A 26888-nucleotide genomic window follows, 5' to 3' on the forward strand; every position below is an offset into this window, starting at 1 on the left:
TACGAGTGTACGCGATAAGCACGAAGTGAACAAAAAATATATCACTCCTAGCTCCACTCACAACTACAATAATAACAAAGTAAATTGCAATGTTTCTACCAACAGCAAACCACAAAAATCACAGCACAAATCAAAATTCGCGTGTCCTATGTGTAACTTAAGTCATCCACTTTATTCTTGTGTCAAATTTCTCGATATTAACTACGAATCTAAACTTAAGTTTATAGCCGACAACAAGTTATGCACTAACTGCCTCCGAGCGGGACATTCCGTGGAGTCATGCGTATTCGGCCCGTGTCGCAAGTGTAATAATAAACATAATTCAATTATCCATCCTCCTAGTGATGAGTGCGCTCGCGTCCCTGCCCCCGCTGACGTCACGCCCCCCGCTGCATCCACTTCGGCCGCAGCTGCATCTAGTTCGGCCGCCGCCGTGTCGGTCAATGTGCATTGTCAGCGAATTCCTTCGCAGTACCCGATCTTGGAGCCGGTCTTGTTGTCAACTGCGCTTATCGACGTGATTGATAAAAATAATAAACCGCATACGGTCGTTGCTCTGCTTGATGATGGCTCGCAACGATGTTTTATAAAAGAATCCTTACGTGATTTATTAGGCGCACGATTAGTACAGTCCACTCACGAAATAAGCGGTGTAGGTCGTACTGTGACGCAGTGTACGCAAACCTGCAATGTTCAAGTAAAATCGCGCATTAATGCCTACACAACAAATTTGCATTGTTTTGTTTTATCGGAAATAAATACAGCAATGCCAGTTGTATATAAACATTGCGCAAAATTCGATATTCCAGATAATATACAACTGGCAGATCCGCAATTTTTAGATTACAAAGATTTCGATATCTTAATAGGTGGTGATAAGTTCTGGGATTTGTTTACGATGGAAAAAATAAAATTACGTAACGGTCCCTACTTATTAAATACCGAATTTGGATGGGTAGTAGCAGGTCCTATCAATTTAAACGCACGCATTGAAGGCCACATCCAATGTAATTTTACGCAAACAACAGATTCGTTATTACGGCGGTTCTGGGAGATTGAGGAGGTACCTACCACTCGGGACGCATTGTCTGACGAGGAGAAGGCTTGCGAGGAGCATTTCGTTCGCACCACTACGCGCGACAGCGAAGGAAGGTTCTGTGTTAGCATGCCACTCAAGCAGCCACCCGAAATGCTAGGAGAAACGTATCCTCAAGCTGAACGTCGTTTACTGGTGCTGGAAAACCGATTACAGCGTTCAGAAACGTTTAAAAAATTATATACAGACTTTATGCATGAGTACCTCGATTTAGGGCACATGAGTAAAGTGACGTCATATAACTCACCGCATTTCTTTTTGCCACATCATGGAATTTTTCGTGAATCTACAACCACACGTTTAAGGGCAGTTTTCGATGCTAGTACGGCATCTAGCACGGGTACGTCTTTGAACGACATTCAAATGGTAGGTCCCGCGATCCAGGGCGACCTTCTGTCGATTCTTTTACGCTTTAGGCAGCATCGTTACGTGGCATGCGCGGACGTAGCTAAAATGTATCGTCAGGTACTAATGGCAGAAAATCAACGTGACCTTCAACTGATCCTTTGGCGCGACAGCCCCGACGAACCGATACAAATTTATCGCTTAAATCGTGTCACTTACGGTATGGCGTCGGCGGCTTTCTTAAGTGTCCGTTGTTTAAAACAGTTAGCCACTGAATGCACCGATCCCGACATTAAAAGAATAATTAACGAAGATTTTTACGTAGACGACATGATAACTGGGTCACAGGATAAACTTGAATTGTTACGATTATGCAATGAAACCGCGCGAACATTGCAATCGGGTTGTTTTCCGTTACGAAAGTGGGTATTCAACTTTAGTGAGCCGTCGTTAGAGTCTAATTTCGCACTACTGTCTGACGCGCAAACTAAACTAACGTTCGATAAAGACTGCAATTCAAAGACGTTGGGCATAGGTTGGAATAATTACTATGATCAATTTTATTTTAACTCGCAACTTGATTTAATGAAACCCAATGATAAAGTAACCAAGCGTATTATTTTATCACATATCTCGCAAATTTATGATCCCTTAGGTTTATTAAGTCCAACAATTATGCTCGCCAAGGTCTTACTCAAGCGTTTATGGCTTCTTAAACTTGATTGGGACGATGAAGTACCTTCTGACGTCATGCGCACCTGGAATGATTTTACTAAATCGTTATCAGTTGCTATAAGTACTATCCGAGTGCCGCGTTATGTAATAGGTAGCAGTAATTATACGCGCATAGAAATGCATATCTTCACAGACGCGTCACAGGTTGCTTACGGCACTTGCATTTATATTCGCACAATAAATGATGATGATGAAGTATGCTCACGATTGTTATGTTCGAAAGGGAAATTGAGTCCTATTAAAGCCCTTAGTACGCCCCGTCTGGAACTTTGCAGCGCACTTCTAGGCGCTAAATTATATGACAAGGTCATAAATAGTCTTCATTGCAAATTTGATGACGTCGTTTTTTATTCCGATTCGACTTGCGTTTTAGGGTGGTTGCGCATGGCACCTAACTTATTAAAAACTTTTGTGCAGAATCGAGTCACTGAGATCCATGAACTAACCAAAGGGCTTCCATGGCGCCACGTCAGCGGTAAAATTAACCCAGCCGACTTAGTTTCGAGAGGCGTTCGATTGGAAGACCTAGCTGGATCCAGTTTATGGTGGGAAGGACCTGAATTTCTGCAGGATGTTAATTTTGACCCTAAAAACATGCCAAAATTACCAAATTCGAATGATGCGCACGACATACTGCCGGAGGTTAAATCTAACGTAGATTTAGCGCTTACCGCTACCACACAAGCGGCATTATTTCCTTTCGAGCGGTTTTCTCAGTTCTCGCGCATGATACACGCCGCTGCTTATGTTTTACGTTTTATTCATAACGCGCGCAATAAGAATAATAAGCGTACGGGCAGTATTAGCGTCGAGGAACTGCGGGAATCAACAAATTTATTAGTCAGGCTGTCTCAACTGGAATCGTTTCCAGATGAGTACAAGCTATTGACTAATAAACAAACAATTAAAACTAAGCATAATTTAAGTAAATTAAATTTGTTTATCGATGAAGATCGCGTTATGCGAGTCGGCGGTCGCATTGGTTATTCGCAATACTTTGCTTACGAAAAAAAGTACCCGATTTTAATAACAAGCAAACATCACTTTGCGCTTTTATTATTTCGCCACGAACATAAAAAACTTCTACACGCTGCGCCTCAAGCCCTTCTTTTTGAACTGCATGATGCTTGGTGGCCACTAGGTGGTAGGAATCTAGCGCGAAAGATTTTTTATGACTGTGTTGTTTGTAAGCGATTAAGAGGGAAAACCCTTACTTCCTTTTATGGGAAACCTACCCGAGGAGAGAATTACGCCTACATATCCTTTTTTAACTTGCGGCGTGGACTATGCAGGGCCAGTTTTCATATTGAACCGCAAAGGCAGAGGTGCTCAAACTGTGAAGGCATATATTTGCTTGTTTGTATGTTTCGTCACGCGAGCCATCCACTTAGAGCTTGTCAGCGATCTGACTGCCGATGCTTACCTTCTAGCTCTCAAACGCTTTATAGCGAGACGCGGAAAGCCTAACGAAATATACTCAGATAATGGCAGGAACTTTGTGGGTTTGATGCACGACTTTGCCAAGTTTTTATCGCAATGTAGTCCCGACATCACAGATTACGCTACTAGTTGTAATATTAAATTTCATTTTATTCCACCTTACGCACCCCATTTTGGTTCCCTATGGGAAGCTGGAGTAAAATCATGTAAGTTTCATTTACGCCGTGTTATTGGTAACGCTCACCTCACGTTCGAGGAATTTAGCACGGCATTAAATCAAATTGAGGCGGCCCTAAATTCCCGTCCTTTATACGCCATGTCATCGGATCCGCACGATCTTCTTCCTCTGAGCCCTGCGCACTTTCTCGTCGGTCGCACTTTGACGTCGCCCGCCTCAGAGGACCTTCAGCACGCGCCTGCTCATCGACTCAACCGGTACCAGATGGTGGAGAAGATTAGGCAGCATTTCTGGGCCCGCTGGTCCAAGGAGTACGTCTCCGAATTACAGACGCGATCCAAGTGGAGGAGCCACTGCGAAGACCTGAAGCCGAACACACTGGTTCTCATAAAGGACGACAATCTGCCTCCGCTAAAATGGCATTTAGGACGTGTCGTCAAGACTATCCCTGGGCGAGACGGAGTGTCAAGAGTGGCAGACATCCATACTGCATCAGGCACCATAAGACGCGCTTACACCAAAATCTGCCCCTTGGTGTCTCAGCCAGATGAAGAGAGGAGAGACGCTCAAGAATCCTCTTGAAAGCCAGATCTTTCAAGGCCGGGGGCATGTTCCGTACGAGACTCACAGCGACATCTCTTGTCGCCTTGTCGGAGAGACGCAGTTGCGTATGTCGCGTGATACCTATCGCGGCCAATACGGAGCCCGATATACGCTTTCGTCACCCTACGTCACGACATATTGTTCCCCTCTACCCCAATATCCTCGAATCATGTACACGTAGATTAAGCATTTAGAATTATAAGAGTAAGCACGTTAAATTTCGGATTTTATTTCACCATCCAAGAATAAGTCGAATTTTCAAAATACGCAGCGCCTAGTCACGAACACAGGGACTTAACCTATCTCTATGCCAAATTTCATTTAAATCGATTCAGCGGTTTAAGCGTGAAGAGGGAACACACAGACAGAAAGACAGACAGACAGACAGACTTTCGCATTTATAATATTACAAAGTATAAAGTATTTTCTAGTTTGTTACTTACCGGTCCCAACACATTCCTCACTAACACAAGGCCTAGGACTCCAGTGCTCCGTAAGCACTAACACAGCCGTGTACACCGCGAGGGTGATCAGGGAGACCCCTAGGGCCCCGATTAGGACCGATGAGCACCGTACTGTGCGTTCTCTGAAACAAAGATTTTCCATATTAAACATATTAATAACGGGTTTTAAGCCGTATTTTAAGCCGAAAAAGATCGTGTGTTTCACTCCGTACCGAGGAGCATCATCAGGAGCTTGCGTCGACGGTGACGGACCGGCGCAGACTGCGGGCCGCAGCCCTACGCGCCCGATGACTCGGCGCGGGCGCCGGTGGCGGCAGGGGGGGGCGAGAAACTACCCTCATTTACGGCATTGTTTCGTTTCGGCAAAGATTTTACAATTAAAAAAAATTCAAGTCACACGAACCTAGCCGCTAAAACGCCGCTCTCATACAATCAAAGTTACGCTTAATTTAAATGACATGCTATAACGTGAAACTTGGGATTAACATTTACGTAATATAATATAATTGTTATACATGCTGCCTTACGACTAAATACATAAACACATTGAAAATAGAGCGCCCTCCTCATCCTTGAAGGATGACTCACGCTAGAACGGTCCGTGTCCGGGCCGAGGCTTCCGACACTTTGTTTTCTATAACATTCTATAGAAAACGGAGTTTCGGACCGCTCTATTGTGAGTCACCCTTAATCTAACTTTAATATCAAAGGTATTTCAGTATGGTAAGTACCTTAGTTGTTGGTATCTAATTTTATCCTTTATGCTTACTTCGACCTCTAACGTTCGTAGAATTTTCGCAAATTATCGTGCCATAACCATATCTTCACTCGCGAATCTCCGACAGTCATCGCGCGACTCATTCTTCCGAAAACAACGACAATAGAATTCCCGGAGGCCGGTTCAGATTCAACAACTTGTTACGCTTTGATACGAGCTTGACAATCGAATTGGTGATTGGCGCGTGGGTAGTGACCCTGCCTATGAAGCCGGTGGTCCCGGGTTCGAATCCCGGTAAGGGCATTTAGTTATAAATTTTTGTGATGAACACAGATATTTGTTCCTGATGTATATATATCTCAGAATGGGCACAGGGCGGACACGCTATACATCAAAAATCACTTGCGGTTCTATGTGTGAACGGCACGTCTGTACACGCGGCACGCGTTATTGTGTGAGTAAGTAGCTTAAAAAGAGAACTATGAGCGGTCGGCAAAAGCTCGTCAGACCAGTCTGCTGTCGCGGGGCGAGGTAATTCGAATCGGGGCGGGGCGGTGCGTGGCCGTTCTGTACGATTATACTATTACTTATTCTGTGGCCTGTGGTTTGTGGCTAGGCCGATCTGTGTAAGATTGTCCCCAAATATGTTAAATACATATTTGAGGACAATTTTTACATCTGAATCGGGCTCGGTCGCATGCGCATGCGGCACGACTAGCGACCGCTAACGGCAGAAAGTGATTGTTATCTATAATCGTTAGCACAGAATAAAGTACAGAAGGACCACTACATATAAAGCGATTTGCGAATATTTTGATCAGTAATTTTAGCGTTCTTTTGCGAATAACTCATTAGTTTATTTTTAAAAACGTATTATAAATTCAGATAGGTCAAAGGCGTTCTAAAATTGAAACTTTTAACTTGTACAATTTATACAAGTTGCCTTTCGTCGCGCCTTGGCAAGCGACGAGAAATGTGCCATTTTCAACCAAAAGGGTACTTATATATATATGTCGCTTGTCAGTAAGGCGCTATTTCCATATAGCTTCAATTAGAAACCACCTTATCAACAAGCGACAATGTGGTACCTTTTGGTTGAAAATGTCACAAATGTGCACGTGCTAACGAGGAAGACAAGCTTATATTTAACGAGTAGGTATAATAAAGATGAATGGTATGAGAAAATTAATAAACAAAAACAGATTCATTCGTAGGTAATGAAATAAATATGGAAGTATTTTTTGTGCTCCTTATGTATGAGTATTGTGACGTTTACACAATAAAAGTGTGCGGACTACTTAACTGCTGCAATTCGGCACTCCGTCACAGGACGGACACGCTATACATCAAAAAACACTTGCGTTTCTATGTGTGAACGGCACGTCTGTACACGCGTCATGCGTCATAGTGTGAGTAAGTTGCTTAAAAATAGTACTGAGAGTACGCCAGAAGTCCGCCAGATTTCTGTCGCGGGGCGAGGTAATTCGAGTCGGGGCGGGGCGGTGCGTGGCCGTTCTGTATGATAATACTATTACTTTTTCTGTGACTCCGTGGTCAACTGTCGTGGCGAGCAAACAGGTAGCAAGCACACGACTGACCAATTTAGTTTTATTTACCTCCGTAAAAAAACTCACTTGTTGTACAACGGAGCCTAGACGTCACAAGTACGAATATAACCTATCTATAGTTATGTGCTATATAATGTCATTAAAAACGGAGCCGCTGCGATGACCTGCGCTGTGTTATTTTGACGCTAGCGCACCGCACGTGAGTAACGGTGCGCGCGCGCATGCAGCGCACGTCCGAGTTCAAAGGAGAGTGACAAATGGACGGTGTTGCCAGAATACCCCGCATTCCGGATATTTGAGTATAAATCATGGTGTGCATGGATCAAAAACGTTCGGGAAAACCGGCGTATTTACGTAACGATAAAGTTAATTTTCTAAGACTTTCTTTTTAACATACAAATTTTAAGAAGTAAAAGGTTGCCTATGAGGATAAAGTTCGAAAATTAAGGGCTTATTTACACTTAAGGATGACTCACGTTAGACCGGGCCGTGACCGGCTCGGAGCTTCCGGCGCTTCGTTTTCTATGGAAAGCATCACGTGATCACCTGTCATGTCATAGAAAAGTAAGCGCCGGAAGCTCCGGCCCGGTGACGGCCCGGTCTAACGTGAGTCATCCTTTATCCTGCCTTCGGACGGACGATAGGCCGCGACGTCTGCCCCGACATGGGGCCAAAGGATCGTTTTCCGTTTCACGAAATATTAGCATAAAAAAAACAACTGCAAAAATATTAAACGTCAAATATTGTTAACGATGTTCTTACCACAGACCTAAAATTTATGCTGTGGTTCTTACATTTCCCGAAACGAAAAACGACCTGCTCGGGCGCGACCGTGGCGCGACGTCGCGTCGTGCGTCGGTGCCGACGCCGACGTCGGCCACGACCGTAAGGCCCGACGGCAGGATAAGTGTAATAACTAGTAATATGCCCTTTAGGCTTTAAAGTCCGTTTTTATGTCCACAGGAAAGTCGCATAACCCTTAATACTACAAAAGTTTTTGGCCCGCATTTGTAAAATTCTATCTGGAAATACTTCACAAATGGAACCTGCAACTCATTAGCTCACAAAACGAAGACCAAAAATTGCCAATCAGGGGAAATAATTCGTGTGTAAGTGAATTTTGGCAAATGCCAGTATTTTCTTCGGTTAGTGGCCTACATGTGAAATTTCTCAATGTACATGCACGTATTTACTAACATACATATGTGTCGTTTTCAAGCAAAAAGATACCACATTGTCGCCTGCCATAAGGATTCGACGCTCTGACAGGTTTTTCGTATAAAGATACAAGCAATTTTCGTCCTTATGGTAACCGACTATGTGGTACCTTTTGATTAAAAACGTCACATACAGATGAATCTAAATCAAATAAACCTTACCCTACCAGCTCTAGGGCTCCACCTACCTTACAATAGTCCATAGTAATCTAAACTAGAAGTGGAAGTGAAACTACAATCTATAGTTGCATGTTATTATTTTGCACTATTAGCCCAGTCATTTAATGGGGCATTATTATGGCAAATTGAAAAAAACTTTAAATATCTATACTATTTATTTTAGTGTAATGGAATATAGTAATATGCTTACCGGCACAAATGTAGATGCAAATATGCATAACAAATGTTTTTTATAGTAGGATTTTTATAAAAATATATTTTCTAAGGCGTTTAAAACCTTTAAATAAAGGACTACACTTTGTTGTTTCTAGCAGATTAAGGCGTATTCCATCCAAGCTATGCGTTTATAGAATTAGTGGCTTTACGAGTATACATTTTCCACTACTAGAGTCAATGTCCCAAGAGAAATCACTATGAATCTTTATGGAAAATCTATCCTATATCCTTCCCCGGGCCTCCAACTATGTAGTTATGTACAGTACCGGCCAATAATATATCACCGTGTTTTTACTGTAGAACCTTTTTTATATATTTGTAAGTGATTTCCACTTCACCACTTTGGGTAGCAAATTTCATCTAAATCGATTCAGCGGTTTAAGTCTGATGAAGTAACAGGCAAACAGACAGAGCTACTTTCGCATTCATAATAACATTGAATATGGATCAATATCACGTTACAATAAATAAATAAAATATTTACATTTCTCATGCTCTGAAAGAGGGTTATTGTTGTTCTAAAGGGTGTACAGAAAATGATACATTTCTGCACTAGAGCATTTTTACGTTCCAAGTAAGATTTTTTAAGGTTCCCCATTCCATAAATAACGATACTTTTGCCTACGAAATTGTTAATTGAAAGTACCCTCAAGAAGTACAATAAATATGTATACTTAGTCATGTTTTTAAAAAAACACATGCATTTTACTTTCCTCGCATTGGAAATAAGAAGTAGATTGTTTAACTCGGGTGAAAGGCATCATTTCAGCCTCGGACTATTGGCGCTCTCACTGCGTTCGACCGCCAAACTACCTCGGCAGGAATAAGTACCTTTCATTTCATCCCTTGGTTAACAATCTACTATTTTTGCACAACCGCATCTTTACTGGGCTACTATGTCGTTATATTACCGGAACAGTACTACGGTCAACGTCCCAAGAGAAATCACGTTGCCTAGGCTCTATCTTTACTTTATGGATAGTAAGCACGTTATGTAACTTCCATACTAACATTGTGTCGTGTCTTGACTGGCGTTGAACAAACCGGGAAAATTTCAAAACGGCTCGTTTTTGCAAATTCCAGTTACAAATGCTTCCGAAAAAAAGAATAAAGCTGGAAGAAAACCAAGTTTATTTCAAAACTTCTGTATATTTCAATATACTTAATTAGGAATTCAAACAGGTAAAAAAGCGCTGGTGGCCTAGCGGTAAGAGCGTGCGACTTTCAATCCGGAGGTCGCGGGTTCAAACCCCGGCTCGTACCAATGAGTTTTTCGGAACTTATGTACGAAGTATCATTTGATACTTACCAGTCGCTTTTCGGTGAAGGAAAACATCTTGAGGAAACCGGACTGATCCTAACAAGGCCTAGTTCCCCCTCTGGGTTGAAAGGTCAGATGGCAGTCGCTTTCGTAAAAACTAGTGCCTACGTCGATTCTTAGGATTAATTGTCAAGCGGACCCCAGGCTCCCAGGAGCCGTGGTAAAATGCCGGGATAACGCGAGGAAGAAGAGGAATTCAAACAGGTAGGTTAAGGTTGCATGTCTAATGTGTTTGTTTATGGCATTGACACTGTCATCACTCATCAGTGGCATTGTGTGGGACGTATTTAATTTTTCTGAATAGAACTGGAAAAAAACCGAAAAGAACGAAATTTTGTAAAATTCCCGAAAAAAACATTTGAATTTTTCCGGAATTTTCATCTTCTTGATTGAAATCAACTTCTTGAGTCTATTTTGAGATATTGCTCCTTGAGAAACATAGTGTCACTGTACAAAATTAATAAGCATTCGAAAAGTGACGTAGTTCCATTTTTCAAAGGTTGAATTTTCAAACACAAACTAATTCCACAACACCTTAAATCTTAAATTAATTTTTAACAAGCAGAAACGTCTGCGATCGATGCTATTAAGCTTAGAATAAATTTTTCCACTTTTAAATTTATTCTAACCTTAAATCTTATTTTTATTTTGTTCTTTCTCTCTTTTGTACAAAGGGAATCTATCAGCCTGCCTGGCCTTTCCTTAAGAGTCCGCAACAAGCTCGGTTCTCCATACAAACGTAGTTACGCTCATTTTAAAAAGACTAGCTAGATTGCTCTGAAACTTTGTACTTATAATAGTTTGTTTTATAGACTGGAGCTATATTAAACTAATTATAGGACTAATTATACCTCATGTCATTGTACTTAGTGCAAAGTTTCATTACAGTCCAACACGTAGTTTTAAAATGTCAGCATTTTGCACACAAACCGCAATTTCACTGCTCTACAAATTTCGTTTCCATTATTCCATTGACAACATACCAATAGGCTGACCGTCGCCGTCGCCAAACTGTCACATGGTACTGTACTCGTATCATAGATTATATCGCTTAGTATTCCGCAATATTGCACGAGTCGTCGTCAATAGAACTTGCAAATAATGTAAATAAACCATTTTACCTTCATTACTTCGTAATCTCGCTCTTTAAAAGGACAACCATGACCTTATTAACAGTCTATATACTTAAATATTTTATTTATATGCAGTTTTAGTTGAACTAAATGATAATTATTAATATTTCAGGGAAAATAACCTTCGTAAAAATGTTAGGTTATGTGTCAAACGCTAATAAAATCTATCATATTTACATTATTTGCAAGTTCTATTAACGACGACTTTAGGCTATGGTCTGTCTGTACCCATAGACATAGTATAGTAGTTATAGACATGAAACCGAGCGACCAGGGGTAAGAGAAAGACATATTCATGTATTGACAGGTTAATGTATGGCAGCATAATCCTTTTTCTCTTTCACTCTTATAAATTTCGGTATTTCGCCATCGCCTCCTACCTATGCTGCCATAACCCGAAAAAAAACCAAGTCGGTGATAAGGACAAAGCATGGCACTATTTTCTCTTTCCTCTTATAGGAATCGCAATAAGACTATCTTTCTCTATCAAAGAGTGTCAGGCCCTTGTCTGTACTCCTAGTGTTCATTCGATAGCGTGACGTGACATATGCCGGTCAAAATTCTTTTCGTTGTCTTATTTTTGACCACTCTGTCACGCTTCTATTTTTGTCTTTTATCAAATAAATAAATAAAAGTTGAGTGCTATTGCATGTCTTTCTAGCTGTAGATTATTACATTCTTGAGAAAAACTAAAAAATAAATTTCACCCCATACAAAAAGCCACATTCCGTCACATTTTTTGTCGACAAAAAACAAGACAACGAAAAGAATTGAATATTTTGGAATACTTAATACTTACTCAGCGGGCGCAGCACGGTCGCATTTTTATCGCTTGTCACCTGCCTGTCACGTTCTAATAAGTATGTAAGTGCGAAAGTGACGGGCACAATGACAAGCGATAAAAATGGAACCATGCTGCGCCCGCAGGACGTCACAAACAGTGTACCTTTATTATCAAAGGGTGCCTAGCCAAGATGACAATCGCTTGCGCTACGACAACGAAACGGGTCTCTATTGTTTCCCATAAAGTTTTAAGTCATAATGTATTGTTAGTTTGCATTTTCGTTAGTCATAATTTAGTTTTTCTTAGAAACGCGTAACTTTTCAGAATTGCCATAAAACAAACTTAACCTAACCTATCTATAGGATAACCTTACGAAAATCCTGAAAATTTAACGGTTTCAATTTCAACGGCGACAATCATTACATTATGACTTTTAATAATTACTAGCGACCCGCTACGGATTCGCACAGGTTGCACAAAACCTTTACAAAATATACACTAAAACCTTCTTCAAGAATTACTCTATTGATAGGTAAAAACCGCATCAAAATCCGTTGCGTAGTTTTAAAGATCTAAGCATACATAGGGACAGACAGACAGCGGAAAGCGACTTTGTTTTATACAATGTAGTGATGTCCAACAAAGGAATCCCCAACGCTTTGTGTCTCTATCACTCTTCCATATTAGTGCGACAGTGACAGTTGCGTTTCGTTGTTGTTAAGTTGCAACTTGTTAGGTTACTTCATCTATCAGGTAAGTGATCCATGACACGTGTGTGTATGACTTGTATGAGTTATTGTATGGTGCACGACACAGTTCATACAATGGACATTCGCCACACTTTCCACGACTCGTAAGCGACTGACATCTCAATGAGCTTTTTTAAAATTGGAACGTATTTGTGTCTTATTAACTTTTGACAAATCAATCCACTTTGTCACGAAAACATAAATATTTTTTTAGAAGAACATACTTCAAAAGTTTTTACTTGAAAATTGTATAACTAGCCTTATGAACCGATTTTGCATGTACAACCAGCCTTAAAGTTTATAGTCTATGATGGTTCATTATTTTTAGTATGTGGGTATTTTTGCACTGTAGTTTTTCCTCAGTCACCCGTTGACCACGAACGTTTTAAAGGGTTCGAAACGTCGGGATGTATTATAAATTCAATATACGCGATATAATCCGTTTTCATAGTTTTATTTCAGACTTCAAAAGGGACAAAAAATATTTAAGATAAAAATGCACTAAATTTAGCATTTTCTTTCGTGTACTTACACAGTTAGAAAAGAAAAAGAGTACCATTTTAAGGATGACTCATGCTATACCGGGCCGTGCCCGAGCCAAGGCTGATCGGTGATCACTTGTTGCTTTCCATAGAAAACGAAGCACCGGAAGCTCCGGCCCGGCCCCGGCCCCGGCCCGGCCCCGGCCCGGTCTGGCGTGACTGTAACTACTGTTACTACTAGGTACGAGCAGTTAATAATATCAAAGGTATAACAACAAGGGAGTAAAATGACATATTTGATTTACATATTGAACCCTGAACGAAGCAAAGGATTCTATAATAGAATCCCGAGCGGGACGAAGGCCCGAGGTGGAAATAATTTTGCTACCATGACTCATATACTTACTGCCATTCACGTTACGTATGAATAAATTATTACGTTTCAAAATATTTATGTATTATTTAAGCTAAAAAATAGTATGCTAAAAAAACAAAAATAGTGTCCTAGAACGAAAAGTTTAGGGAAGAAAAGTGACACTTTGATCCCTGCTAGCAGGGAAGAAATAAGACCTTTTCCAAATAGGTGATGTGATAATATATTATGTACGCGATAAAATAAATTCTGATGACATGTGAATGCTGCAGGCATCATGGGAACTTTTGAGCCGGGTACGATGCAGGGTGGAGGCGCATATTAAGGGGCCCACTGACTATCAGTCCGCCGGACAATATCGGCCTGTCAGTTGTTCGGAACTGTCAAATTTTTGTTCTAACTGACAGGCCGATATCGTCCGGTGGACTGATAGTCAGTGGGCCCCTTTAGACGTTTAGTTTATTATTAGTTTTAATTATTGTTATTTATTATTAATACCTTTTGTATTGTATTTTATATTGATTATGTTATAAATAAATATTAGAAAGAAATTATTAATGAAATACATATATTATGTTTACTTTTGCATCCTAAAGACAAAAAAATGGTGAATAATGAAGGTAATAAAAATCATACCTCTACAAAAGTATCCGATAGTACAATACCCTCACGTAATAATAAATCAATTACTTAACCGTTAATTCAATACGTGTGATGCAATATAACTATTGATTACCAGCGAAAGTGACATGACAACCCTATTCGGGGACTATTACGACGAGTAATTTTTTAGAGTTCCGTACCCAAAGGCGTTTGAAGGCACGAGACCTCAGGGCCCTCCTCCCACTAGATGGTGTGCTCAAATTACGGCACCTATGCAACTAAAACTGCACGAGGCCATGCGCTTGGCGAGGAACAGAACCCTATGGAGGAACCTGGTCTTGATGATGTCACGATCTTCAGTATTGAGGGACCGACTGAAGAAGAAGACCCAAAGGGTAAAAAAAAAACGGGACCCTATAACTAAGACTCCGCTGTCCGTCGGTCTGTCACCAGGCTGTATCTCATGAACCGTGATAGCTAGAAAGTTGAAATTTTCACAGATGATGTATTTCTGTTGCCGCTATAACAACAAATACTAAAAACAGAATAATATAAATATTTAAATGGGGCTCCCATACAACAAACGTGTTTTTTTTTTCGTTTTTTTCGTAATCGTACGGAACCCTTCGTGCGCAAGTCCGACTCGCACTTGGCCGGTTTTTTAACAATTTATGAACTTTATTGCGTCGACATAAGGGATATGGGTGGTCATGAATTTACACATACAGTGAACCCTATTCGGGGTCTATTACGATTATTAAGACGTGATTTTTAATGCTTTATGAATTTTATTGCGTCGACATAAGGTCTAAGGGTGGTCATGAATTTACAAATACAGTGGTTGAATTGAAAGCCGTGCGCGCGAGCGGGGATATCCGGTGTCGGATATGGACTTGGAACTAGCGGATCTGGGTTCGAAACCCGGAGCCGGATTCAGATTTAAAAACTTGTTGCGGGTTTAAACTGGTTTTGATACGACCTTGGAAAATAATTCCCAGTAGTTACCACCAACTCGGTTTGGTGGTGACTAGTTATCAGTGGTAAACGGTGGGAAAAAAATTCCCAGTTACCAGTGGTGGTAACTAGTGGGAATAACCCTTAACCCATTTACGGTCCAGATTCTAAGATTTAAAAAAAATACAAAAATATGATGTTACAGGATGTTCGATTTAGCCGTAATATCTAAGCGTGGCCTATAAAGGGTTAAGCGAATGAGGGTCCAAACCCCACCTATAGAAAGCTTGTGCCCACTATTGGGACGAAGCTGATGATGATTATTTGCGGTAGGTATTAGCTAAATTACCTACTTCCTTTTCATAAAATGTAACTCCAGCTCAAAATTTGGTGGAATTCAAGCGCTCGCAGGTCAATGATATTAAGCCGCGAAAGCCGTGACGCGTACCGCATACTAAATGATAAAATTCCAATTGTTATCCTAGTGAATAAAATCCGTCTAATCTCTACACCTGCTTTGACGTGACTAAGTGGGGAAGTGCCACAATAGACGTCGTATTTTTATGAATTAGATGTTGATGTTGACAAATCACACTTTGTCATTGCAAAGTGCAATCAAGAGTTAGCTTCCGACACTAGCAGAGTTAGTAAGAACTCTAGCCTTAGAGCGTTTATGCATTTAATAAATCATTATTATATACTAAAAAAACGTTAAATAACGCAAAAAGGTGGACTTATTGCTAATGGCCCTCTCCTGCAGCTGTTTTTGTCAAAGGCGCCTTCCGACATCCGATATCGGAAGAGCACTTCCGATAAATTTAGCCATGTCGGAGCCCCCCGTCAGCTGTCGGACCGATAATATTTGTTTGTAAGCATAATGCTTGTTGTAGTGCGCCGCAAAAGACCTGAATACTCTCGGATTCTACATCCGATATCGGATCGGATAATGTGAAAACGCTCTTATGAGTTAATGTAGAAGAATTATTCGATTTGGGGTTACAAGTTACGAGACTGCGCTTAAAAGCCTTCAGAGTCTTTTGAGACGCAAATCGATTCCTTTCTGAAATATTTTCAGTCTTTTGAGTCGCGAATAGATTACTTTCTAAAATATTTTCGGAGCCCAGAATCAAAATAAATAAAGTTTTCTAATGGCAATTTTTAAATCTGTATGCAAAATCACGCCTCACAACAAAAACATGCTGGTAGGATTTGGACGAGGCTCTGTTAAAATATATAGGTTCGATGGCGAAACGATGCGTTCGTCAAGCATTGAGAACAAAATTCTGATAATGACCCTACGCATTGTCTACGACAAGGAAACGTACATAATACCCACCCTTGGCCTCCCGTTTCAACACAAAACAGCATATCTCTATAAGAATTCTATAGTGGCATACGACGTTTCGTTTTGCAATAGTGATGCGTCAAAGAATGAGTAAGCTAATTAACGGTGAGACCATGAATCAAAGATTATAGAATAATACTTTATAGGTATTTTAATAAGTACCTACTTGCCTTTAATTCTTTAATTGAGTTTGTTGTCTAGTTACGCGAAGCTTAAACATAAATTACCTATTTAACCATTGCTAATTATTAATATATACATAAGTACTACTGTTTTATTTATTTTTCTTAATATAAGACCGACTGACGTTTGTTGTAAAGGATTTACATACATATAGATATTATACATTTTTAATATCCAGCTATTATGGGCAATGAAGAACGACAGAACGTAAAAATACCAAGAAAGAAAAAACCGGCCAAGTGCGTATTTTTTAGTATTTGTTGTTATAGCGGCAACATAAATACATCATCTGTGAAAATTTCAACTGTCTAGCTATCACGGTTCATGAGATACAGCCTGGTGACAGACAGACGGACAGACGTGGAGTGTTAGTAATAGGGTCCCGTTTTTAGCCTTTGGGTATGGAACCCTAAAAAGCAGAAGTTTCAAGTAAGTCTACTATGGTAACGGCACCGATCATTGAGACAATTAGGTATTTAAGAGAAATTTTGGATTATTTTTCAAATTCGCTAATGTAAGATTTATATTGCTTTGCGCGTTAAAAGTTGAATGGCCTGCAATCAATGAAAGATACTGCAATTGGTTTCAACTTAAGGATGACTCACGTTAGACCGGGCCGTGACCGGGCCGGAGCTTCCGGCGCTTCGTTTTCTATGGAAAGCATCACGTGATCACCTGTCATGACATAGAAAAGTAAGCGCCGGAAGCTCCGGCCCGGTCACGGCCCGGTCTAACGTGAGTCATCCTTTAATCAACAAATTCAAACTGTTTTTTTTCTCCAGTTATGGCGGAATGCCATTTATTTTAAAACAGACAGAAATTAATGAAACGTCAAACTTTAGCAGCTTCGTGACGATTGTTTATAGTAAAAATGTTGTCAGTTTCAAAATTTATGATACTCATTTTATGTCTTATTATTGGCGCCACATCCATTAAGATGTTTACTATAGGGCTAAAAAATCAATGACCCATCCATCTTACCAACACGGCAACTCATAAGGAAACATACGCATTATTAAATTGTTTTATGCACATATTTCGCCAAAATCCAAGACCACCCATAAGTTATTCATAAAGGAAGTACGGGAAAGGACATCTCGACAAAGAACGCAAATTATGTGTTGTGACGAATTGATTATGCGATTATTCATCGGAGCTTTCTTTGAGGGCTTTGTGAAGATGATAATGATTGGTGCCAAGGGCTGCTTTGTCTTGGGTTTTTCACACGTCAAGTCACGTGAGTATGCATCCCATATGGGTATGCATACCCACTTGATTCGATTGTAATGGTGCGGATGATGCCAATAGGGTTTCTGCTCGAGAATTCTCGAGGTGAGAATTTTTTAGAAATTTGTCCTTTGTCGAGACGGGAAGAATAAACTCAATGCCTCGAGAACGAGATTTTTATTTTTTATCGCATCGTAATAGGCGCGCACGATGCCAATCATTCGCTCTTTGGAGAATGAAACGTTAATCTCTCTCTAACACTTTCATATTAGTGCGTATCTATCGCACTAACATTAGCGTGTCGTTCGTTAGGGAGCGAACAATTGGCATCTTGGGTAGGCACCCTGCACTTGCTGCCGCGTGAACTTCGTCTATCGCGCACGCGCATCCTTCCCTCCGCGTACCTCAAAATATGTGACGTTTTCAATTAAAAGGTACCACATTGTCGCTTACTATATACGAAAATTGCTTGTATCTTTATGCGAAAAACCTGTCAGCGTCCTTATGGCAAGCGACTATGTGGTACCTTTCGTACCACTTTTTCGTGTTAGTCGATTCGGGTACCTAGATAATAGAGATAACCTAAGCTGTCATTTATTACTGTAGGTAATAACTGAAACACGGAAAAACAATACGCCTAATAATAATAAGTATGATATGCAGACAATACCGCATCTCCCAGTAGATTGTCTCGCGCCAGGAAATAGGAAATTACTAGAAGAATGGTGAATGGAATGTCTGGTTTACGTCGGCATTATTATGAAGGAGAAATGCGAGGTTTAAACATCGTGAATGTGGCGTTATCTGTTATTACCGATCGTTTCAACTTGGGCAAAAATGCATCAACCAGAAAAAACGAGACTGATTAACGCAACTCAGCAGTGAACAATAAAAATTTTAACCTCTTCTACTCATATGTACGATGGGACCTTTTTGTTGATTTGTAGGTTTTATTTTATTCCAAATTTTTTTCATATAAGCAGTACTGTGATGTGCACACATCGTGCCATGAGTCACTCACTGCACTGGCCAGGTTGAACGGCCTCGGGTCAACCTCGGTTAATTTCTTTTTGAAGTCCCATCGTCGAATTTATGGAGCCGTAAAAAAAGGTAGGTAGGTAAGTACGCGAAATACCCCGTTTGAAGTTGTTTAGGGTTCTGTAGCACGAGTTCCTTTTATTTTTTGCTCAGATCATTCCCTCCTCCTGACAATGGGACCAACAAATTCGCCCTTCAGCCCCATTTAAATGAGGTACAGCCGAGTTCAAAGATAAGTTTACACTTTTGTACTCGTACCTTACTCCTTTGTAATACGGCGAAAAACGTAAACATATCTTTGACTTCGACTGTACCTAAGGATGATCAAAAAATATACGATCAATATACGCGATTATAATCCGTTTTTATAGTTTTATTTCAAAATATAATAGTATTTTTAAGTATCATGTATTTTTAAGTATGTCAGAAAAAAGAGGCTTTTAAAAAAGAGTTTAGCCGCGGATAAAATTTGAATTTTGAACATTTATGTAGGTACTGACAAATAGGCCAGCAGATGTGCGGATATTTTCAAAAAAATTCACAGGAAACAAAGGAAACTTTCATTTTGCAGATGGATAATTTCGAATGTTTCCATATAGAAATTTCGCAATCTTGTAAACTAAATATAAACTATAACTAAATATAAATATAAAACACGGGTAAAAAATAAGAAGTCTACACACAAGGCTTCTTTTTAAATGGAATAGGAATGAAATAGAATAAGTTTTTGAGTGTTATTAAAACTTTGTCTTATTTCTACCCGTTTGTTTATATTTAACCCGCCTGTGACCCTACATCAGGAGGTCACGCTATATCATCTAAGAACTCGAATATTTCATCAATAGCAGGCGGCCTAGCCAAGGTGACAAACGATTGCGCTTCGCCATCGAATCGCTTTGTGCCTCTCTATCATTCTTCCATATTAGTGTGACAGTGATAGTTGCGTTTCTCGCTACGGAGCGATTGGCACGTTGTCTACGGGGCCTGTTCACAGGGCGGACACGCTATACATCAAAAATCACTTGCGTTTCTATGTGTGAACGGCACGTCTGTACACGCGTCATGCGTCATAGTGTGAGTATGAGCGGCCGGCAAACGGCCGTCAATCTGCTGTCGCGGGGCGAGGTCATTCGATTCGGGCGGGGCGGTGCGTGGCCGTTCTGTATGATAATACTATTACTTATTCTGTGCCTGTATCTCCCGCTGGCCAGGAAGCTGGACTTTCTCGCCTGGCGGGTGTAAATCGAGCTAGTAATAATGATATTTATTTTTACTCGAATGCCGCGTTTCGCATGCTCTGTTATTTTGTTATAAAATAGTGGTCAATCATTGTAGCAGAAAGCAGAAAAACTATTGGTGCCTGAAATTGTGACTCTTTTGACAGAGTAAAGTGTACTTTATGGGCCGACTGTTGCAAGTTTCCACTTTAAGTTACCGTTAGATATACTTATCTAGCAGAATATGCCTCGGCGGTGGAAAAGAAGCTTGAGGACGCTTGCAACTCTCACAATGCGTATTCGTATTCTTATATGTTTGTAATTATTCTTTGTGTGTATTCTTGTAATGTTTTAATATGTATCTTTGTTTGTTATCTGTCGTGGCATCACCGAATGGGCCCTACGGAAGACCAGCGCTGGCTTTTTAGCTAGCATTATGCTGAGTTGAGTCCATTTCGTGATGCACACTTGATGATCTCTTCTTTTCTTGCTGTTGTTGTCATCTTTTATCTTTATCTTTTATCTATTTGTATTAATCATACATTGTCATCATTGCCGACCTTTATAAAAAAACTACAGAACCCTCATACACGTACAACAATGACAAGTTTACTTAATATGCAGTTTTCGTTATTTCTTTTTTTTTCTAAAAAAATAAGCAAAGCCACGGACGTGTCTCGCATCTAAAACGAGATAGTTTTGCAAAACAAAAATGTATTTTATGTTTAAATTAATGATGACAGTTTTTTTGTAACAACATTTATTGACCTTCCTTAAGAAGGTCGTCTATATATAAATTAATGACTATGTTTACTGGTAAAAATTTCGTCTATTTTTTATATATTTATGGCGGAGTTCACTGACCTCCAACTCCTCCAATGATTCATGGATTATGTATATGTTATTTTTAGTGAAAACGAGTTTTCTCTACTTAAAACTATATTTCCGTAACGCCTTGGTGATAACGTGTTAAATTTACACTAATTAAAACGAGTTTTTCGATACGCCATGGTGAAAACTGTTTTTTTAGTCGTAATAAGTTTTCGTAAAATGCCTAGTTTTCACTAATCGTATAAAAAAGATTTTAGTGAATTGTACATTGTGATAGAGCGGTAAGGTAACCAGTGAGTTTCGTAACATACACGGGTTTTTTGTATAGTTTAGGAGGTTAAGGAATTCGCGCTCTCTAATAGTAAGTACGAGTACATTAAAAGTAATCATAACATTTTATAAATAATCGACACAATACTTTTGACAATGAGATCAAGATTTATAATAAAATTAAAATTAATTACAATAATGAATATATTAATAAATAAATAATATTTAAAATAAAATTGACCAGAATTAAAAAGATGTCACAATATTGTTATTTGAAATATTAATAATGATATCATGTCAAAAATACAAATAAAAATCAACAAATGTCTTAAAAATATGGCGAGGTATTTTCAATTAATAATTTTGACCCAAATGCACAGGATGGAACTATCTGGTCTGTTAGCGACCTTCAGTATCCTGTTGTCGCCGCGTCGGATGCGGTTTAGAATAGATGCGACCCGCTTTCGCCTGATCGCATAAAGTCATCGGTACGCGCCTCGGCAAACATTCCTGACGCGCTACAGAACCGTGGCAACCTCAGCAAGACTGAAGGCATCATTATACTGGATACGAAGAGCATTATAGGCTTTCAGCGTGTACATAGTTGACCCATAGGCTACCCGTGTAAAATACTTGGCAGAGCGCATCAAAAAGGGTGATTTTGATTTGTTTTGAGCTACGGGCAAACCTACGAGCCAACATATTGCTTCTGACCGCTAATGCTCTTCGTTCCTTCTCCAAATCGAGATCGTCTTTGAGGTCTTCTGTCAGATAGTGCCCGAGATATTTAACCTGTGACACCCTTCGTAGATCATTACCATTCAAAGCTATAGAAGGCACATGCTTAGGGTTCAATTTCTTTGACCTGAAGACTAAGACTTCGCTCTTTTTGGAGTTGTATACAAGACCGTGAGTTTCCGCGTATGCCTCACAGACAATCGGCATTTTCCTGAGTGCACTGCCAGAAGGGGACAGCAGCACCATATCGTCGGCGTAGCTTATGTTATTCACACTAACGCCGTCGACATAACACCCCACCGGCATTCTGCTGAACTCCTCTATCAGTCCGTTAACATATAAGTTGAAAAGCTTCGGTGAGGTTAAGCCCCCCTGCCTCACTCCGCATTCCAACCTATATGCTTCCGACTGTGCTACCCCCCATCTAACCGTATTGGTCTGGTTGCCGTACCAATGTTTAAAAATATCTATTATTTCACGCGGGACCCTGCTTGACACTAGTCGAATTGCCAAATTTCATAGTTCTAGGTCAACGGGAAGTACCCTATAACCCTATTTGTGTCTGTTTCAAGCAAAAGGTACCACATTGTCGCTTGCCATGAGGACGCTTTGACAGGTTTTTCGTATAAACATACAAGCAATTTTCGTCCTTATGGTAAGCGACAATGTGGTACCGTTTGATTGAAAACGTCACATTTGATTTCCTTGAGAGTGTTGAACTCCATATACTTTTTTTTCGGCATAAACGGCCGTATATTTTTTTTTAGTTTGATTTTTTCACAGCTTCAAGGGACTGTAGACCTGCGGTGTCAGCATGGTTGCATTTTTATCGCCTGTCACCATGCCTGTCACGTTCTAACAAGTATGTAAGTGCGAAAGTGACGGACATAGTGACAGGCGATAAAAATGCTACCGTGCTAAGCCCGCTGAGTATGGTTTTTTCCCGAGGTAAAGGTGCTTGACAGACAGACAACAAAGTGATCCTATAAGGGTTACGGTTTTTCCTTTTAAGGTGCGGAACCGTAAAAAGTTAAAGAGTACGAACCACTTATAGCACGATGTATATTCATTGTTCGTCCGTTTGTTTCATCGTTTTTATCTCGTGTTACTAAACTGCTTAACGATCCGGAACTGATTGAGTTACGTACCTACTCTATTTCAGACTTCTAATATATTAGCTCACTATTATATCACATTTCATGTACATAATAGACATAAATGCACTAATAAAAGTGTTTATTATGTGTTATGTTTATCATAAGTTGCGCTGCATAAAAATAAGTTTTTTGCATTGTAACTGTAGCCGCCGTGCAGGTCTCGACGACAAATAAAAAGACTTCGATTTGAAGTAAACGTGTAATCATATAGGTGCTGGTTGCTTTACAAGGTACAGTTGACGTAAACGGTTAAAGGTGTAGAAGTGGTGGTAATAGTATGGAGGCTGATGCGAAAGTGGTTAAGTTAATTTTGAATGTTAAAAATGGTAGTCTAAATTTAGGTGCCTCTAATTGGCCGCGATACAGGTTATGTGGAGCGCTCCTATTGGTGCATTTAAATAAGCCTCCGCATAGTAAGCGAGCCCGACGGCTGCGTTTTGCTACTGCATTATACACATAAAAGGTTGCGTTCGCAACAGTAACTTATACTTTTTCACGCCTTGTTGACAGATATAAAAGCATGAGTAGTACTTAATTAAGTACCAGTCTTCTTTTTGATGTTGCTCGAGTTTTGTGAAAATGTTTTGTTTTAATACTGCGATATTTAAACAATAATCACACCTGAACGAAGATATCCGAGTTATTTTAAGCTTTTGGACTATATGTTGGGGGGTTTTACAGCAAGGTCAATGTAGAGAAGATTGTCTATCAGGTTAAACCGTCTACAAGCCCTTTCGTCACTTCTAACTCTTGTGTTTATATATATACTCTACCAAAGAGGATATAATAAGATAGAGCGGTACTGTGATAGTAAATTTTGTAACCACTTTAAATTCACTGCCATCTATCGACATACTTTAAAACTAAAAATGAAGATTTATAAAAATACGTTAAAATGTATTTAAATATGGATAAATGATTTTTTTATTAGCATTAATTATTTTTATATGATTTTGACCCATGTTCTTTTTACTGGTATGCGTTAAAATTATAAATAACAAACGAAACCGTCAACGCCGAGTAGGCCAAGGCTAGTGGCGCCATCTGATCGAGAATTAAATTTTTGTGATTTTCGAGGCACGTTTTTTCCTTAGACTGTATCCATCTATTACGGAGTTATATCTATCTTTGACTCTACTTACAGGTTGGTAGAGCAGAAGGAGCGAAACCTCTTCATTTCTGACCGTGTCTGAGCAAAGTACGTATACAAATGAGTCGATCGTTCTCAAGTAAAAGGTACCACATTGACGCTTACCACAAGGACGCTCAGGTTATTCGTATAGAGATGCAAGCAAATTTCACTCTTATGGTAAGCGACAATGTACCTTTTACTTGAGAACGACACAAATATGAATTTTTACCCTACGACGGTCTTCCCTTGACCTTTGTGAATTTTAGTGTTTTTTACATCAGTCTGTTAGCGGGCTCTATCTCGAACCTAATAACTCGTAAGTATTATAGCTCTAAATTATCTCTTTAGGAATGGTAAACACGACCTCTTTATGTGTATTTAAACAATAACTACTCGTTAAGGGTCCCCGGCAAGCTTAGGTTCTCCATACAAACGTAGTTACGCTCTCATTACAAAACGAGTATCTAGTTTGCTCCGAAACTTTGTACTTACAATAGGATAAGGTATCCATTTTTTTACATGCAGATACGTCTGCGAGCGATACTCCAAATTTTATATTAAAGGAAAAAATGGAAAAAGTTACACTTCCGGCAGGATTTGAACCCGCAACCTCCGCAATCCGTGCGTTGCTCTTAAACTTCTTAACCAATTGAGCTACGGAAGCCTACCAGAACCTTGCAAATCTTTCCATTCCTTCCCTTATGTATTATATACACGCCTTTGGGGTGGCGTAAAGCGACATCTACCGTAAGACGATTACATCTTTTTAACGGCACCGGAGTCTCAAGTTGCATTGAGAATTCACCAGTAACAATGTGCTAACCCATACTAGAATCAATTTTTTACATGCATTGCGGAGGTTGCGGGTTCAAATCCTGCCGGAAGTGTAACTTTTACCATTTTTTCCTTTAATATAAAATTAGGATAAGGTATATCTACGTATGTAATTATTTTATGTAGCTTCAGATACCACAGTTAAAAAGATACAGCGAATTTAAGATTTTCATACAAAACTTGTTTTTGCTCTATTTCTAAACTGGAGCTATATAAACTAATTATAACACTAGGTCTGTAATATACCTCATGTCATTGTATGTGCAAAGTTTCATTACAATCCAACACGTTTTAAAATCAGAACTGAACTCAAGGGAAGGTGAAATTCGGCCGAGCTTGCCGGGGACTCTTAAGTTACTGGATTTAAAAACACCGTTCAAACTAGTTTCAGGCGCATTGTATCAAACATTGTTTATGCTCGTGCTAAATCCGTTATTGACTACGGTAAACTAACAAAGGATGTTTCGTGGCTTTTGTGATGTCAGATGTGTACACTTTTATTTAAATTTCATTGTAGGAACTCGGAATACACATTGTACTCAATATTCATAAGGTAACTCTCTGTCTGACCTCTTTACGCTTAAAGCCGCTGAATCGATTTAGGTAATATTCGGTATAGAGAGACTAAGTCGAAAACGCTCGACATGTTTCACTCCGTACCCGTCCGTGTGTACTTTCGGTATTGAGAGAGTTTAAGGTCCGGGAAAGGACATACGGTAGTTTTTACCTTGGAAAACATTCCTTAAAGGGTGGAAGTTACTATGAAACTGGAATATGAAAGTACTAATTCTGGTTAAAAGGTGGAATTTACTATGAATCTGGAATATGAAAGTACTAATTCTACGCAGACTAAGTCGCGGGAAGAAAAAGTAACAACTTTAATTTTAATCAATTATATATAAACAGTCTTTAGTTGCATAAAGGTGGTTGACTGGTAGAGAATGCCTTTAGGCATAAAGTCCGCCATTTGTACTTTATTTGTTATATTGTGCAATAAAGTTTAAAATAATAATAAATAATAATAAAGATTTTTCCTTTAACCCTACACACGTGTGTAAAGCGCGCTCCAGACTACGTGGTGCGAAGCCGCGAACGCGAGTGTGGAGTCGATTTCGCTGATTAGCTAACTAGACTCCACAGGTCCACACTCGCGTTCGCGGCTTCGTATATGGACGCAGACGGAATCCAGCATCGGAAATATGTCGTGTGAACTGTTTTTATGGCCATTGTATATAATGCCCGTCTTCTCGGAATTTTTCTGTCCGCCTAGGCTACGCTTAAAATCCCGACATCCACCATACAATACGGCACAGGAACTTAAAGAGAGCAGTTTTAACATTAAAGATAAATGGAGAGCGGACTGGATTGCTAACTTGCCCAGGGCATCCCATGCCAGCTACGATCCCACCCACAAACCGCAAGGTTTTTCGGCCCCGAGACGGGAATGGTGCCAACTAAATAGACTCCGCACTGAAAGCGGGCGATCCGGAGAATTTATGTTTAAGTGTGGGTGGCGAGATACACCGAAGTGCGACTGTGGAGCACCTGTACAGTCCATTTACCACATAGTCCGCGAGTGCCCAAAAAGGAAGTACACGGGAGATCCTCTGGACTTACTTAAGCTAAGCGACGACGCAGCCCATTGGGTGAAGAACCTAACTATTAATTTGTAAATCTGTAAAGCGACCATGAATTGTAATATGCCATACGACTAAATAAATGGCCATTGTCTGGCAATAATCGGTGAGCAGTGATAT

At 39.9% G+C, this 26888-nt stretch overlaps 1 protein-coding gene across 2 annotated transcripts in view; it reads right to left on the reverse strand.

Annotated features, from left to right (window-relative positions):
• Window positions 1–26888, reverse strand: part of LOC134741280 (neprilysin-4-like) — an 88293-nt gene that overhangs the window by 32848 nt on the left and 28557 nt on the right. For both annotated transcript variants that reach the window (XR_010127871.1, XM_063673995.1), the window contains exon 3: window positions 4841–4983. Coding sequence is in view for 1 of the 2 variants with exons in the window: in XM_063673995.1 (XP_063530065.1) it covers window positions 4841–4983 (143 nt within the window). In the remaining variant the exon portion in view is untranslated. The remainder of the gene's footprint in view (window positions 1–4840; window positions 4984–26888) is intronic.

The sequence above is a fragment of the Cydia strobilella genome, chromosome 5 (genome assembly GCF_947568885.1).
Source record: "Cydia strobilella chromosome 5, ilCydStro3.1, whole genome shotgun sequence".
Taxonomy (NCBI): domain Eukaryota; kingdom Metazoa; phylum Arthropoda; class Insecta; order Lepidoptera; family Tortricidae; genus Cydia; species Cydia strobilella.